The sequence below is a fragment of the Acinonyx jubatus genome, chromosome X (genome assembly GCF_027475565.1).
Source record: "Acinonyx jubatus isolate Ajub_Pintada_27869175 chromosome X, VMU_Ajub_asm_v1.0, whole genome shotgun sequence".
Lineage (NCBI taxonomy): Eukaryota > Metazoa > Chordata > Mammalia > Carnivora > Felidae > Acinonyx > Acinonyx jubatus.
The window spans coordinates 98,588,148-98,603,864 of record NC_069389.1 but is presented as its reverse complement, the minus strand read 5'-3'; the positions used below and the strand labels follow the sequence as shown (position 1 = coordinate 98,603,864).

The window sequence follows — 15,717 nt, the reverse complement described above, 5'->3', positions numbered from 1 at the left end:
GTAATAGAAGTCAGAACGTAACTTGGGGGTAGATACTGATTGGGAAGGGGCCTGAATGAGTTTCGGGCATGGTGGAAATGTTTTATTATCTTGATTTGGCTGATGACTACACATAAATGCATATTAAAATTCACTGAGTTGAATACTTCAGATTGGTCTATTTTATGCATTTTATTGTATGCAGATTATACTTCAATAAATGTTTTTAATTTTTAAATTTTTTAAGTTTATTTATATTGAGAGTGAGCATGTGTGCAAGCGAGCAGGAGAGGGGCAGAGAGAGAGGGAGATAGAGAATCCCAAGCAGGCTCTGCAGTGTCAGCACAGAGCCCTAGGTGGGGCTCGAACCCATGAACTGTGAGATTATGATCCGAGCCGAAATCAAGACTTGGCTGCTTCACCAACTGAGCCACCCAGGCACCCCTCAATAAATGTTTTTTAAAAAGAGAAACTGGAAAAGGATTTGACCATAAGAACTATTATATGGTAAGTAACAAAAGAAGTAAGAAAGTAACTTAAGATTTCTGTTTGATAAAGAAAAATTCTGTTGGGAGGTTATAATGCAGACAAAAGACCATTTATGAGAATACTAACGCATCTGGATGAGAAATAAGGGCAGAAACTAGGGCAGAATCAGTGGATTTTAGACAATATTAAAAAGGTTGAATTCATCAGACCTGGTGGTTAATTAAATGTAGAGGGATTAAGGAAAGCAAAGAGCTTAAAATGACTCAAATTACTGGGCAACTCTGTGAACTCTGGAACTATTAACCAACTTGGGGGGGCGGAGAGCAGGACTGGATTCAGTCAGGGTGGTTTTTAGAAATGCGGAATTTGAGCTGCTTTTGAGATTTTTAAGTGGAGATGTCCAGAGATCAGCTGGACAGCGCTCTTTCCTGGTTCTACTGTCCGCGTTTTGTTTTGTTTTTTTCAGCTTGTTTTGTTGGCTCCTTCTGCTCACCTTCCGCTTCCCTCATCGATGCACCCTTTTTAATGATCTCTCTGGATGCTTCCCCCACCACAATTTTACTCTTATTTAGGTGAGTTCCAGGTTTTAATATCCATGTACTTGGATATCCTGTAGGTATCTCAAGGTCACCTTGCTTAAAACTAAAGGCAGAGACAACAGGATATGAGAAACAATTAAAAGGACCCCTACCTTACACATATATAAAAATTAACTCAAAATGGATCAAAGACCTGAATGTAAAAGCTAAAACCATAAAATTCTTTTTATTTTTTAATAAAAAGTTTTTTAATGTTTATTTTTGAGAGAGAGAGAGACAGACAGACAGACAACACGAGCAGGAAGGGGCAGAGAGAAAGGGAGACACAGAATCTGAAGCAGGCTCCAGGCTCTGAGCTGTCAGCACAGGGCCCGATGCGGGGCTCAAACCCACAGACCATGAAATCATGACATGAGCTGAAGTCAGACTTTTTTTAACCCACTGAACCCCCCAGATGCCCCTAAAACCATAAAATTCTTAAAAGAAAACATAGATGACCTTGGATTAGGCAATGGTTTCTTACATATAACACTATAAAAGCATAAGCAACAAAAACAGATCAACTGGATTTCATCACAATTAAAAACGTATATGCTTCAAAGGACACCAGCTAGAAAGTGAAAAGATAACCCACAGAACGAGAGAAAATATTTGCAAATCATATATCTGACAGGGGGCTTACATATAACAAACTAGAATATGTAAAGAACTCTTACAACTCAGTAACAGAAAGATAAATACGACAACTTAAAAAATGGACAAAGGCAATGAACAGACATTTCTTCAAAGAAGACCTACAATTGGCCAATAAGCACATGAAAGGATTCCCAACATCATTAGCCATCAGGGAGATGCAAATCAAAAGCACAATAAGATAACACTTCACAAACCCACTAGGATGGCTGTAATAAAAGAACATACAATAACAAGCATTAACAAGGATGTGGAGAAATAAACCAGAACCCTTATGCACTGCCAGCGGGAATGTAAAATGGTGCAGCCACCTTGGAAAACTGGCCATTTATCAAAAGGTTAAATGTAGAGTTACTACATGACCCAGCAACTCCATCCCTAAATATATACTCAAGAGAATTCAAAACCTATTTCTACACAGAAATTTGCACACAGATGTTCATAGCAGCATCAGCATCATTCTTAAAAGCCAAGGAATGGAAACCCAAATGTCTACCAACCGATGAATGGGTAAACATTCATGGTATTATCCATACAAAGGGATATTTTTCCACCATAAAAAAAGAATGAAGTACTCATATAGGAGTACCAAAATGTGGATGAACCTCAAAGCCATATATTATGATTCCATTCATATGAAATGTCCAGAATAGGTAAATCCAGAGAGATGGAAATAAATTAGTAGTTGTTTGGGTTTGAGGGTGAAGGGGCAGCAATGGAGAGTGACTGCTAATGGGTATAGGGTTTCTTTTGGGGGTTACGATAATGTCCTGCAGCAATTAAATAGGTTGTGATGGTTCCACAACCTTGTGAATATACTAAAAACCACTAAAGTGTACAGTTTATAAGGGTGAAATTTTTGCTATATGAATTACATTTCTATTTAAAAACATTAACCCTAAACCAGAGCAAGAGTCTCATTTAGTCATAAAAAACACAGTATGCATTGTAAAGGTGATTATTATCAAGAAATACTATAGAATCTTTGTTTCTGGATAATCTGAAAAATACAGGCTGGAATAAATGATTTCTTAAACTGTATTTTTTATGCTCATTACAAAACCTGTATCAAACATTATCAAAATGGCTCTCTTTCTTAAGCATATTCATGAGTATATATAGTTTTCTCTTGCCTTGTAACCCTTAGGATACTAAACAGATGATGCTATAAGGAGTGGGGAATCAGCAGGCATTCTCAATAAACTTTCTCGAAACATGATGCCTAAGTTGAGAATGAGATCTACAGTGTGATGTAGGTTTCAGAAGACCTCGTTTAGAGTCCTAGTTCCACTGACGATTTGTAAGGTAACTGTGGGCAAGACACTTAACCTCCTTGACTCTGTTCTTCATCTGAAAAGTGGGGATAACAATATCATATTTTCTTAACATAGTATTTTTCTGGTTTTCAAACATGCTTATGATGAGTAAATAATCTCTGAGATAAAAACCTCTACCTCTCTACAAGGTAACAGGAGATAAACTGAACCGTGCCCCTCTGTGAAGAAACTGGGGAAGGCAGAAAGATGGCATGGGATAAGGAAGCAGGTAGGGCCGATCGTGGTGATGGCACATTAGCAGAGCACTGGATTCATGATCCTGGCTAACTGAAGAAGCACCAGGGACAAAAATACACTTAACTCTTCCTTTTGCAATTTTAACAGAAATGGCAATGGACAGCCTATAGCTGCTTCTCCTGAAATAGGAAAAGCTAACTGTCCAACTTCCATATGAATATTCTTTTTTAAAGTCTTATTTTATTTTTAATTTTTTAGTATAATTAATATAACAAAATATATAATTACATAACTTATGGTTTAGTATAATTTTTAATTTTCCAGTATAATTAATATACTGTTATATTAATCACATGAAAGTTCTTAATAGTTAAACATCTGACTTAAATTTACAGGCACTTCACTAATTCTTAATTCATAGCAATGTCATCTCAAATAAACACACCCTGATTACCTTGAAAGAATAAGCTTGTATTTCCAACCTATAAATAACAACTATAATAAATTGGCAATGATGGGGCTCATGGGTGGCTCAGTCGGTTAAGTGTCCGAGTTTAGCTCATGTCATGATCTTGAGGTTCATGAGTTCAAGCCCTGCGTCGATCGAGCTCTGCATAGATGCTTAGAGCCTGGAGCCTGCTTCGAATTCTGTGTCTCCCTCTCTCCCCCTTCCCCCCACTCACTCTCGCTCGCTCTCTCTCTCAAAAATAAACACTAAAAAAATAAATCAGTAATGAAATTAAAAGTATATTTAATAGGCATATTTACCAATTCTTTTGGTTAATGATGGCATTTTTTCAGCAGTTCTTACCTAAAACAGAAATACGGATTTTTAAGTTAGAATTCTTTTTGGTAGAGGCAATTACCTCAATTTGAAAAGTTACATTAATCATGAATTTATAAATTGGCTTTATTCCAATGTTCACAAGAGGCATAAACTGATGAAGCTAGAAGTTAAAAGATCATTTAACCCAATCCATTCACTTTACAGACAAGAACCTGAGACTCAAGGAGATTAAACAACTTGATGGAGGCAACAGAGTTCATGGTGGAGCCATAACGGCAACTCTAGCCCCCTGTTCTAGTCCACAGCTGTTCCCTCATGGTGCCAATACCTTGGCCACCCCAGGCCGCACCATCAATTTAGACACATTTTTGAGACTTAAAATATCATCTATGAAAAGTTTAAAACTATTTATGAGTATAAAACACATTACACAAAAGTCTAATTTCAGAAAGCTTAGGGATTAAGTATTTTAGTTCTTAAAGCCCAGTTCTGCTTACAGTGATAGTTCAATCAGCTCACAGGGAGTCTCTTTTCACAAATCGGCTTCAGAGTAAGAATAACAAGCCATTCTTCAAGATCTCCCCTTTAAAGCTCACCATACACTATTAATTTAAAATACTATACGGTGAATTTTACACCAAGAAATCATTGCAAAAGAAATTACATATTTAAAAATATATATTCTACAATATGTGACTTACCATAGAGTCCTCAAGTGAATGGGTTAAATGAATATTGGTTACATAGTCTTGTCCCTTCTCTTCTAACAGATATTTACACCTAAACAATTAAAAGAAGGTTAAACTTTGGTAGCTGATAAATTAGTAAGGTAGAAGTAAAGATATAATCTCCATTATCTTAATTCCATTAACTTGCTTTTTGGTATTTCTAAGAAGTGGCAAAATAAAATGTTATTCAATTCCCTATCAACTGTCATTTTAAGGTCAAAAAATGTGTTCCCTTTGTTATGCTACTTTGTTAATCTTAGTGAGGCAAAAAATATCACCTATTAAATTATCACCTTAACATTTAAAAAATTTTCTTCAAACAGTTAATCTTAAATTTTATTTAGAGGATTAACCAACTGTACATTTTGAAGGAATTCTTTAGGCTTCTAACCTTTCCTTCTAAGGCTTTTTAAAGTTAAGATTTATTTTCAAACAACTGCTCTGAAGTTTTACGTTGTACTATTTTGCAGGCCACAAATTCACATCATTTACATACGTGTGTACTTGATTTTTAAAGAAGATGGAAAAGAGACGTTTGGCGTATGTCGCTCTCATTCTAAGATGCCATTGATTATATGAAGCACGATTATTTTAAGTACCACCACTGCCAATTCAATTATGACCCACCTCCAGATGTGTCCTCATTTCAGAAATCTGCAAATGTGAACAACTGTGTGTGTTACAATCACTGGGATAGAGTAAAATTGACTAGGGGATGTCATGGGTTCTTAAGGAAACTCCTTGACAGCAAGGGCTCTACTGCCCATCACGAAAGAGCCTAGCTCCAACAACAACAAAACCATATATTCCTAATCTGGCATTTAGAAACAGAATTATCTGAATGCCAGAGATACAATATACAAGCAATGAGTGCTTTCTCTGGTCACCAGAGAAGGCTTAGGACTTTTTTTTCCCCTATAAAGTAGGTGACCCCATTTTTATAAACCTGGTGTGAATTTCAAGCCATAGTGAGGGCAAAAATAGTTGAGGTGAAAAGTTATTCAAGATTTTCCTACTGCAAAGTGTCTAACTTGCCTGTTCCTGAATAAGCATTTAAATACCTTACCCTGGATACCACTTAGCATGTTGTTCCCAAGGGTCTTCACTGGGCTTCCAATCAGTTAGCCCTCCTCCACAGTGAAAGCATTTTACTTTATCACCTTCCCCTAAGAAAAGACACAAGTAAAAAAATACATGTGTTTGTGCAATTAAAAGCTAACGCAAAAATACTCCTTTTAACGCTGAAATTAACCATTTCTAAATACATGAAAGCCTCACAGCTTCAAAGAAGACATTCAAATTCACATCTAAGTAATAGACATGGTTGTTTGAGGAGGAAACAGACACTAAATTCACTGAATTAATCTGAGGTATTTTACAGAAGACAAAAATAAAACTGTCCAATTTTTATGTGAAAAATTACAATTGTTACCTTCTCTCTGACATGTCATTTGGGGCCATCCATACTACACTCCTTCAAACTGAAACTTTAACAGTAAAGCTCAGCATAATGAAATTACTAGTAAGTTTCTCTACGGGTTATAGCTACGTGACACTAAATAAACCTTCATGGTTTCTGTAGGATACTATGTAAATAAAATATTGAAATAACTGAGTTTGTATTTTGGCACCGTTCAATCCTAAAGTAAACGGGTCAGATATATCGTGGTATAACTGAATATTCCTGGAAGGCATCACACTAATAGCCCTTCCTGACAAGTTTACAATAGTCCATTTGAGAAGTGCTTATTTGAAGCAATAAGGCATCATACAGGGCAGCTTTCAAACATATAGTCTAGACATAAAAGGCAGATACCAATTTTAATATCGGCCACACTAAACTCTTGACGTTAACTCTTTTGTGGGGTGTAGAAAGAATGCACGTAAGATATGCACTGAGCACACAGAGTAGGTGCTCGCTCCGTTACAGTCAGCCTTGCTGTCAGACCCATTCTTGTACCATCTTTTTCAGGTCACCCTTCTCCAAACAACAATCACACGAAGGGGAAGAGAACTCACGATATGGCGGTCTCTTTCACAGAAACGGAGTGCTTACATTGCAGATTCAACGTAAGGGTTCACAGATTTAATAGTGATACAAACCATCAGGCCAGCCTACACCTAAATATTTACCAGTTCAGGGGGCTACAGCAATCGATTTACTTTTTTAGGAGCCCTGAGATAGTTGGAAAGTTATTTAACAGCCTGATTTTATCATAACGTTTACCTAAAGCATAAAATCCAGCTCTTGCAAGCTGCTCCTTGTTAACAGAGTACATCCACGTCCCAAAAGTAACGATCCGTGCTTCATAATCTGCCATGGCTGGATTTCTTGGAGCATTTGTCGAGTTTGGGAAATTCCTATCAGAACTCACAACATCAGATTCACTTCGAACATTCACATTCCGGCCCAAAACAAAGAAGCAATTAGGAAAGTGCCGCCTGTGTTCTGACCATGCACGATCGCAAGGTTCCCAATTTTTCAGTTTTCCGCCACAACAAAAGCACTGCACTTGATCCTCAATACCTGTGTAGTAGAGTCCAGCGCTAGCTAACTCTCTTGGGGTCAGGTGGGCATAGTCTGGCCAGTTCTGAAATGACTTTAATCTAGCTTCTTCACTATACATGGCGGGGTTCCTCGGGTATATGGTGTCTGATATATCTACGACCTGTCCAGTTCTCAAAAGATAGTCTGCGTGAGTCTCAGATGGCCTGTCTACAACAAAATGACTTCTGTTTCCCAGATAGCTTTCAGCTTTATACTGACCATTTTGGATACCAGGGTTTGTAGGTTGCGCAGCATGATTTTCAAAATAAAAGCCATTGATAAATCTGCAATTTGGGGATACTTTCCTGTGTCGTCCAATCGCTGAGTCTCCATATTGCCATCTATCTACTGCTGCGTGGCAGCTGAAGCAGCGCACAGTGTCTCCTTCGCCGGTATACAGAAAACCCGCTCGTGCCAGCGTTGATGCCGAGACAGGACTATTACTTGGAAAATTAGCGAAAGTCTTTAATCTATTAAACTCTTCTACAAAGTCTTCATCCTTACTGAGATCTGCAGGTACACAAGGTTTAGATGCTTCAAAACTGTTAAAAGTCATCTTCTCCTGAAAATAGGACTTGTCCACCCTTCCTACAAAGAGAACATTACATGAAGAAATCCAAAATGTGAGACGCAGCCAATATAATTTTGATATCAGAAGCTAATAAACTACTGATGACATAAAAGTAATCATACAATCTCTAAGAAATATTCTAATTCTAAATATTAGAGTTCTACGTCACCACATGATTCAAGTTACAAAGTAAAAACCTGCATTTTTTGTTTTTTAGAGGAAAGTAATATTTAAGTAGGTAGAACTATTCATTTTTAATTGCTTATTTTGCATAAATATGGAAACTATGTGATGCAGAATATATTAACATTATTAACCATGTAAAACCATTAATTAGGAAAAACAGAAAAGCATAAAATATGCAGATTCTTAAACTCCCTACATAATTGTTATAATGGATCATTGTATAGTCAAGGCATCAAAGTTCAGTTTTATTTTATTTTTTTTTTTTAATTTTTTTTTTCCAACGTTTATTTATTTTTGGGACAGGGAGAGACAGAGCATGAACGGAGGAGGGGCAGAGAGAGAGGGAGACACAGAATCGGAAACAGGCTCCAGGCTCTGAGCCATCAGCCCAGAGCCTGACGCGGGGCTCAAACTCACGGACCGCGAGATTGTGACCTGGCTGAAGTCGGACGCTCAACCGACTGCGCTACCCAGGTGCCCCAAAGTTCAGTTTTAACAATTAAAAAAACTGTGTATGTTCAGAATGTTAATGAACTAATTTTTAATATTTCTTTACTTCCCTGCAGAGCAAAAGATACCTGAGTTTTATGCACGGTATTGGTTCCAATATGTCCTTCAGGAGCATCAAATGTTTCTAGGGGCGCCTGGATGACTTAGTCACTTAAGCGTCCGACTCCAGCTCAGGACATAATCTCACAGATCATGAGTTCAAGCCCTCTGTCAGGCTCTGTGCTGACAGCTCAGAGCCTGGAGCCTGCAGCCTGCTTCGGATTCTGTGTCTCCCTCTCTCTCTGCCCCTCCCCCGCTCATGCTGTCTCAAAAATAAAACATTGAAAAAAGTTTAAAGAAAGGAATATCAAATGTTTCTGATTTTCATGCATATGAAAATGGATTCTCGTAGTCCATTTTTTGTTGGAATTGGATCATTTCAGATGTATGTATTACTGCCCTCTAGAGGGCAGCTCCAGAGAGATTCTGAGTATGTGTAGACCTTAACTGCAGTTACTTTTGCTATCAACTTCCCATGGTCAAGAAACAATCTGTTCAAATGGAAGACAAGTACTAGTGTAGCCTCATTAAAGTTGCCAAATTATAGCTGTGTAACATTTAACCCAGAAAAAATTCTAAAAAGAACTAGCTGGATTATGAGAAGGGTGGCCAGATGATTTAGCCTCCAAACCTGGACACTCTGAAACTGAAAAATGATGTTACTAATAATTACACTGGGACAACAGGCATAAATCAGGGTTGCCCCAAGCAAACCTGGTTCTCCGGAATCTTGCATCCTTCCTAATACTGTGCTCAGTATATGCTTGGCAAAAAAAATTAAAAAAAGGACACAGTAATTTTTTTTAAGTTTATTTATTTTGACAGACAGCAAGAGAACATACGTGTGCAAGGCAGCGGGCAGAGAGAGGAAAGAGAGGGAGAAACCCAAGCAGGCTCCATGCTGTCAGCACAGAGCCTGACATGGGGCTCAAACTCACGGAACCATGAGATCATGAATGACCTGAGCCGAAATCCAGGGTTGGACATTTAACTGCCCGAGCCACCCAGGCGCCCTGGGACACAGTAATTCTGTCTCTACCACGTATGTGCATTAATGGATTTCTTGGGAAGAATTAACAGCCCTGGCATTATGTTGGCACTACATGTCTCGGAACATCATCTCAGAGTCATGTTGAACACAAGGCTTCTGTCTTGCAGGCTGGCAATAAACTTCAGTCTCTCTTGGCCTTGTCAATTTACAATGGTATTAACTCCTACATATGCAAGAGCTCAGATATATCTGCAAGGAACAATTTTTGGAAGATAGTCTCCATGATTTTTCATTATTGTTTCCCAGATGTCTGAAAACATTTTGACACTAGCTTTAAGACCCCTCGTTGAATCAGAATAAGCTGGATGACAAAAATCAAGATTCAAAGAAACCAAAGCTGGCTGATACGCTGAGATGAAATTTAACAGGGATATTAAACATTACATTCTGACTTTAAAAATCTGTTGCACAGCTAAAGGAAAATGGAAACTTGGTTTGGAAAGAAGTCACGTGAAAGCAACTCTCTAGATTAAAATCTTGGGATTTTAGTTAATTAAAAATTCATTTTGAGGGGTGCCTGTTTGGCTCAGTCAGTACAGCATGTGACTCTTGATCTCAGGGTCGTGAGTTCAAGCCCCATGTTGGGCACAGAGCTTATGTCAGAAAATAAAAATTCATTATATGAGCCAACATTACATGGTTGCTAAAAAAAAAAACACACAAAAAAACAAAAACAAAACAAAACTTAAAGCAACTCCAGGCTGCATTAATGTCCAGAAGTGCAACATCAACACAAGGATGAACGGTTATAACAATCAACAGCAGTACAGAATGGATTGGGTTGCCTTGTAGATTCCTCCCATTACTGGAAGGCACAACGGCATAGACTAGGAGGCAGGACAAAACATTTCTAAGTCTATAATGACCCTGAAGAATTAATGCTCAATATAATCCAAAACACAGGAAAATTACCTTCTCTGAGGTGGTAAGTTTTATTTCTCAGGTCAATCAAAATAGACAGAAATGTAAAATCAAGGATCTATTCTCATTTCGAGATAGTGGACATCTTGTATGGTTCAAGTAGTCACCCCATTTCAGATAATATTAGATAAAACTCCATCTTTCAATACCAGCAGGAGAATCTGTTTGAAGCTTTCAAGTGGAGACCTCATCTTACCAGGGGTTATTTCCATGCTAATAGTTTAGATTTCACTGTTTTGAAAAGCAGATATTTATTCAGAAACACCCAATTGAGCACTACATATACATTATCAGAGTGTGAGCTTTTGTTGCAGGGTGAGAAAGCAGAATTACTAGAGAGGTTAAGAGTGAAAGGGAGAAAAATGACTGACAAAAGACAGAAACCTTGGGTTTGGAGGAAGGCACCAAACGAAAGGGATGAGAGGATTTTTTTTTTTTTAAAGAAGGATTTAAATGGAATGAAGGTGGGAGAGATGATATTTAGAAAATGAGTATATATAGCACAGGAATTGTGAATAGAGAAGAAAATGGGGTATGAATACTGGAGAAGGGTGACCAAAAGGCTTTGGATGTAAACAGGTCTTAATACAATAAAGTATGCGGAGATAATTTAAGGCTTCTTTGTGAAAGCGAGCTTAGGCTTTGTATTAGGGAAGCAGAAAGGTAAGAAGGCACAGAGGGAAAGATGTGAAAGAAAGCTGTCACAGGACTTGCAAATTTGTCTAGTTTAAGAACTTCTAAACCTCTGAGTCAATGACCTGGAATAGGCATGAGAACAGTGTTGCAAGTTTACAATGTTATAATGTGATTAAACGTCCAACTCTGGATTTCAGCTCAGGTCATGATCTCATGGTCATGAGATCCAGCCCCGTGTTGAGCTCCACGCTGAGCATGGAGCCTGCTAAAGATTCTCTCTCTGCCTCTGGCTCTGCCCCTCCCCTGCTCACATACTTTCTCAAACAAAAAAGTTACTAAAATAAATAGCAACAGGAAGTAGATTAGTGGTTGCTAGAGCTGGGGGAGGAGAGGAATGAGGAGTAAATACACGTGGTTACTGGGTTTCTTTTTGGAGTAACGAAATATTCTGAATTAGACTGTAGTGACGGTTGCACAACTCTGCGAATACACTAAAACCCACTGAACTGTACACTTTAAAATTAAGTTTATGGTAGGTGAGATGTATCCTGATAATGCTGTTTAAATGCTAGTTTGGTAATAGTATACACTTTGAGCATCAGAGGTGATTTTCAGGCTAAAACAAAGGGACCCTTGCTAACGAAATTACTTTTTTATATGGAAACCTAGATGTTACATTTTCAGAACTAGGCAGAGAGGCCTAAATCACTTCTATTTGAAGTGGTTACATATTTAACCTGTTACAAAGATCCCAGTTAATTTTTCTTTCAATTACATTCTTTAAATTCTAACGTGAAGTCTGATTCTTACCTCTTTTGATACTCTGAGGACCTCAATGCTTACGTTCACAATATTTTCTTAATGTCGTTCTTCTGTTGCGAATTGTTGTAAATCATCTTCTGAAGTGCATTTTTTTTCTAACTTCTAGGAAATCAAACCAATTGGCTGTTTTTAGGAGCCAATTAGCTTCTTTCCACATTGTGAAGCACTGAAGCGATGTTCCTGAATTATGAAATTCTGTGTTTTTTTAACACTGGGGTTTATTCATCTTACAGTTTATTTATTTATAAACTAATTCCAAATAGGTATAACTGCATTGACTCTGGTAATACAGAAGACTCTAATTCTTCGTTTCTTCACATTGCAAAACATTCCTTTTGTTGTACACACACACACACACACACACACACACACACACATATGGTGTGTGCTTTGGAACTCTTTTAATGTATTCAAGTAGTGTGAATTCTTTTGAATATAAGATACACATAGGTTAAAAGATTTTTATACACAAGACAGACTTGTGCACTTTTTATACAAAGATTTTGGATCTTCTTAAGTGGGATTGTTCCAGGAACACTGGCTACACTTTGGGAGAAAGTTGTATTTATCATGGACAGGTAGAGTTTATCCATATTATTTTCATTAGACTATTTATTTCTCACATGTCCACTTAGAACAGTTAAGAGTAAGGCTGCCAACTTTCATTCTCTGCCTGAATTTTTTGGTATTTATCATTGTACGATGTGCACAAGCACTACAGTATGCATGTATATAGAAATTAAGAATATTATGAAGTACATAACTCCCCTATACTTTACGGATAATTCCCCCAAAAGCTATTTATTATTTTTTTATTTTTTAAATTAAGTAATCTCTGTGCCCAATGTGGGGCTTGAACTCATGACCCCGAGATCACGAGAGTCACGTGCTCTACTGACTGAGCCATCCAGGAACCCCTATTAATTCTATGGTAGGGCTGCTATGGATGCCTTTAGAACGTTTGTATGCTATTAAAACGGAAGAATCAAATGACTCCATTCTGAGGGACAGATTCTCTAGATGGTTAAAAAAAAAAAAAAGATGAAATAAAGTCCTGATTAATTGGGAGAAAAAAAAACCTCTAATGTTCAAGCAATAGAAAAAAAATCCTATGCAGAAGTATTTTTTGTGAGATTTTTTTTAAATTTTTTTTCAACGTTTTTTATTTATTTTTGGGACAGAGAGAGACAGAGCATGAACGGGGGAGGGGCAGAGAGAGGGGGAGACACAGAATCGGAAACAGGCTCCAGGCTCCGAGCCATCAGCCCAGAGCCTGACGCGGGGCTCGAACTCACGGACAGCGAGATCGTGACCTGGCTGAAGTTGGACGCTTAACCGACTGCGCCACCCAGGCGCCCCATGTGAGATTTAATATCAGAACACTACTCAGAAATGTATTTAAGTATTAAACTTTCTTTTTATTTTTTTACTAAAAAATGCTTTTATTTTTAAAGTTTATTTACTTATTTCGACAGAGAACTCAATGAATGGGGGAAGGTCAGAGAGATAGACATAGACATAGACATAGAGAGAATCCCAAGCAGGCTCCACACTGTCAGTGCAGAGCCCAATATGGGGCTCAATCTCACGAATCATGAGACCAGGACCTGAGCCGTAATCAAGAGTCAGACACTTAACCAACTGAGCCACCCAGAGCTCCTAAGTATTGAGCTTTCTATTGCCTTACTTGAAACAAAAATTAACAGTAATTTTTTTAAAAAGCTGTTTGGGGGATACCTGGGTGGCACAGTCCATTACGCAGCCATCTCTTGATTTCTGCCTAGGTCATGATCTTGCAGTTCATGGGATTGAATCCTGCATTGGGCTTTGTGTGCTGACAGTGCACAGCCTGCTTGGGATTCTCGCTCTCCCTTTCTCTCTGCCCCTCCCCCACTCATGCTCTCTCACTCTGTCAAAATGAAGTTAAAAAAAAGTTGTCTGGTAGTCAATTATTACTGCTTAGGCAATTTTTAAATAAATAATAGGCTTTTTTGTTGGCCCATTTTATTTTAATGTTTATTTATTTTTGAGAGAGACAGAGCATGAGTGGGGTGCGAGCAGAGAGAGAGGGAGACACAGAACCCGAAGCAGGCTCCGGGCTCTGAGCTGCCAGCACAGAGACTGACGCGGGGCTCAAATTCCCAAACCGTGAGTTCATGACCTGAGCCGAAGTGGGACACTCAACCGACTGAGCCACGCAGGTGCCCCCTGCTTAGGCAATGTTTTAAAAATGTACTCCATAATATCATGAGTTTCAGTTATCACAGCATCTTAGAAAACGTAAGTAAGCAGTTTCATATGTGTACCAGACACTGATGAAAGTAATTTTGACTCTGCACAAATTTATTTAAGATGGCTAACTAGGAAATGGTCTCTGATGACTGAAAATTAACTACTATAAATATCCATTACAATTTTTTGTTAGTTTTAATTTTATTTTAGAGAGAGAGAGAAAACGGCAGGGGAGAGAGGCAGAAGGGGAAGGGGGGGAGAGAGAGAGGGAGGGAGGGAGAGGGAGGGAGGGAGGGAGAGAGAGGGATGGAGGGAGAGGGAGGGAGGGAGGGAGGGAGGGGGAGGGAGGGAGAGAGAGGGAGAGAAAGGGAGAGAGGGAGAGGGAGGGAGAGAGAGAGGGAGGGAGAGAGAGAGGGAGGGAGGGAGAGGGGGAGGAAGAGGGAGGGAGGGAGAGAGAGAGAGGGAGGGAGAGAGAGGGAGGGAGAGAGAGGGAGGGAGGGAGAGGGAGAGGGAGGGAGGGAGGGAGGGAGGGATGGGGGGAGGGAGGGAGGGAGGGATGGAGGGAGGGAGGGAGGGAGGGGGAGGGAGGGAGGGAGGGAGGGAGAATGAATGAATCCCAAGCAGGATCCACACTCAGCATGAAGCCCAACATGGAGCTCAATCCCACAACCTCTGGATCATGGCCTGAGCTGAAACCAAGAGTCGGGCACTTAACTGACTGAGCCACCCAGCCGCCCCCACCCCCCGCCCCCATTAAAATTTTTTAAGTCAAAATGATACCTGAATGACAAATCACCATTCTTAACAAATAAGTAGCAAAACACTTCATGGTTTTATTTTTGTTTTTGTTTTTACCAAGCTCATAGATCTCTACGATCTATGTTTCACTCTTCCAGTGTCTGTAAGAAATTTATCCAGTCACTACTGGCTCACTTAATGAACTACATCATTTTTTTTTTAAATAAAAAAAATTTTTTAATGTTTATTTATTACTGAGAGACAGAGGCAGAGCATGAGCAGGGGAGGGACAGAGAGAGGGGGAGACACAGAATCTGAAGCAGGCTCCAGGCTCCAAGCTGTCAGCACAGAGCCTGATGTAGGGCTCGAACTCACAAACTGTGAGATCATGACCTGAGCCCAAGTCGGACGCTCAACCCACTGAGCCACCCAGGCGCCCCTATAAACTATATAACTTCTTAACATTATTCCTGCAACCAAGGGCTTTGTTAACTTCTCGTCATGAAGAAGCATCTCAGTAACTATACTGGGGCATAGTACAAAGGGAGCTGAGTGACTGTTACAAGTTGAATCCCGCCCCCAGGAAAGATACTTTTAAGTCCTACCCACTGGTTAAGAATGTGAATGTATTTGGAAATAGGATCTTTGCAGATGTAATTGAGTGAAGATAGGCTCATTAGGGTGGGCCCTCATCCAATATGACTGAAGTCTTTTCAAGAAGGGAAGAAACACGA

General features: G+C 39.0%; 1 protein-coding gene across 4 annotated transcripts in view; it reads right to left on the bottom strand.

Annotated features, from left to right (window-relative positions):
- The window catches only part of XIAP (X-linked inhibitor of apoptosis), a 48,661-nt gene that overhangs the window by 13,219 nt on the left and 19,725 nt on the right, over positions 1-15,717 (bottom strand). For all 4 annotated transcript variants that reach the window (XM_027054202.2, XM_027054203.2, XM_053201629.1 and 1 more), the window contains exons 2-5: positions 6,957-7,865; positions 5,796-5,895; positions 4,703-4,781; positions 3,983-4,025 (exon numbers count right to left, since the gene is read on the bottom strand). In XM_027054202.2, coding sequence (XP_026910003.1) covers positions 3,983-4,025; positions 4,703-4,781; positions 5,796-5,895; positions 6,957-7,833 — 1,099 coding nt within the window. In that variant the 5' untranslated portion in view covers positions 7,834-7,865. The remainder of the gene's footprint in view (positions 1-3,982; positions 4,026-4,702; positions 4,782-5,795; positions 5,896-6,956; positions 7,866-15,717) is intronic.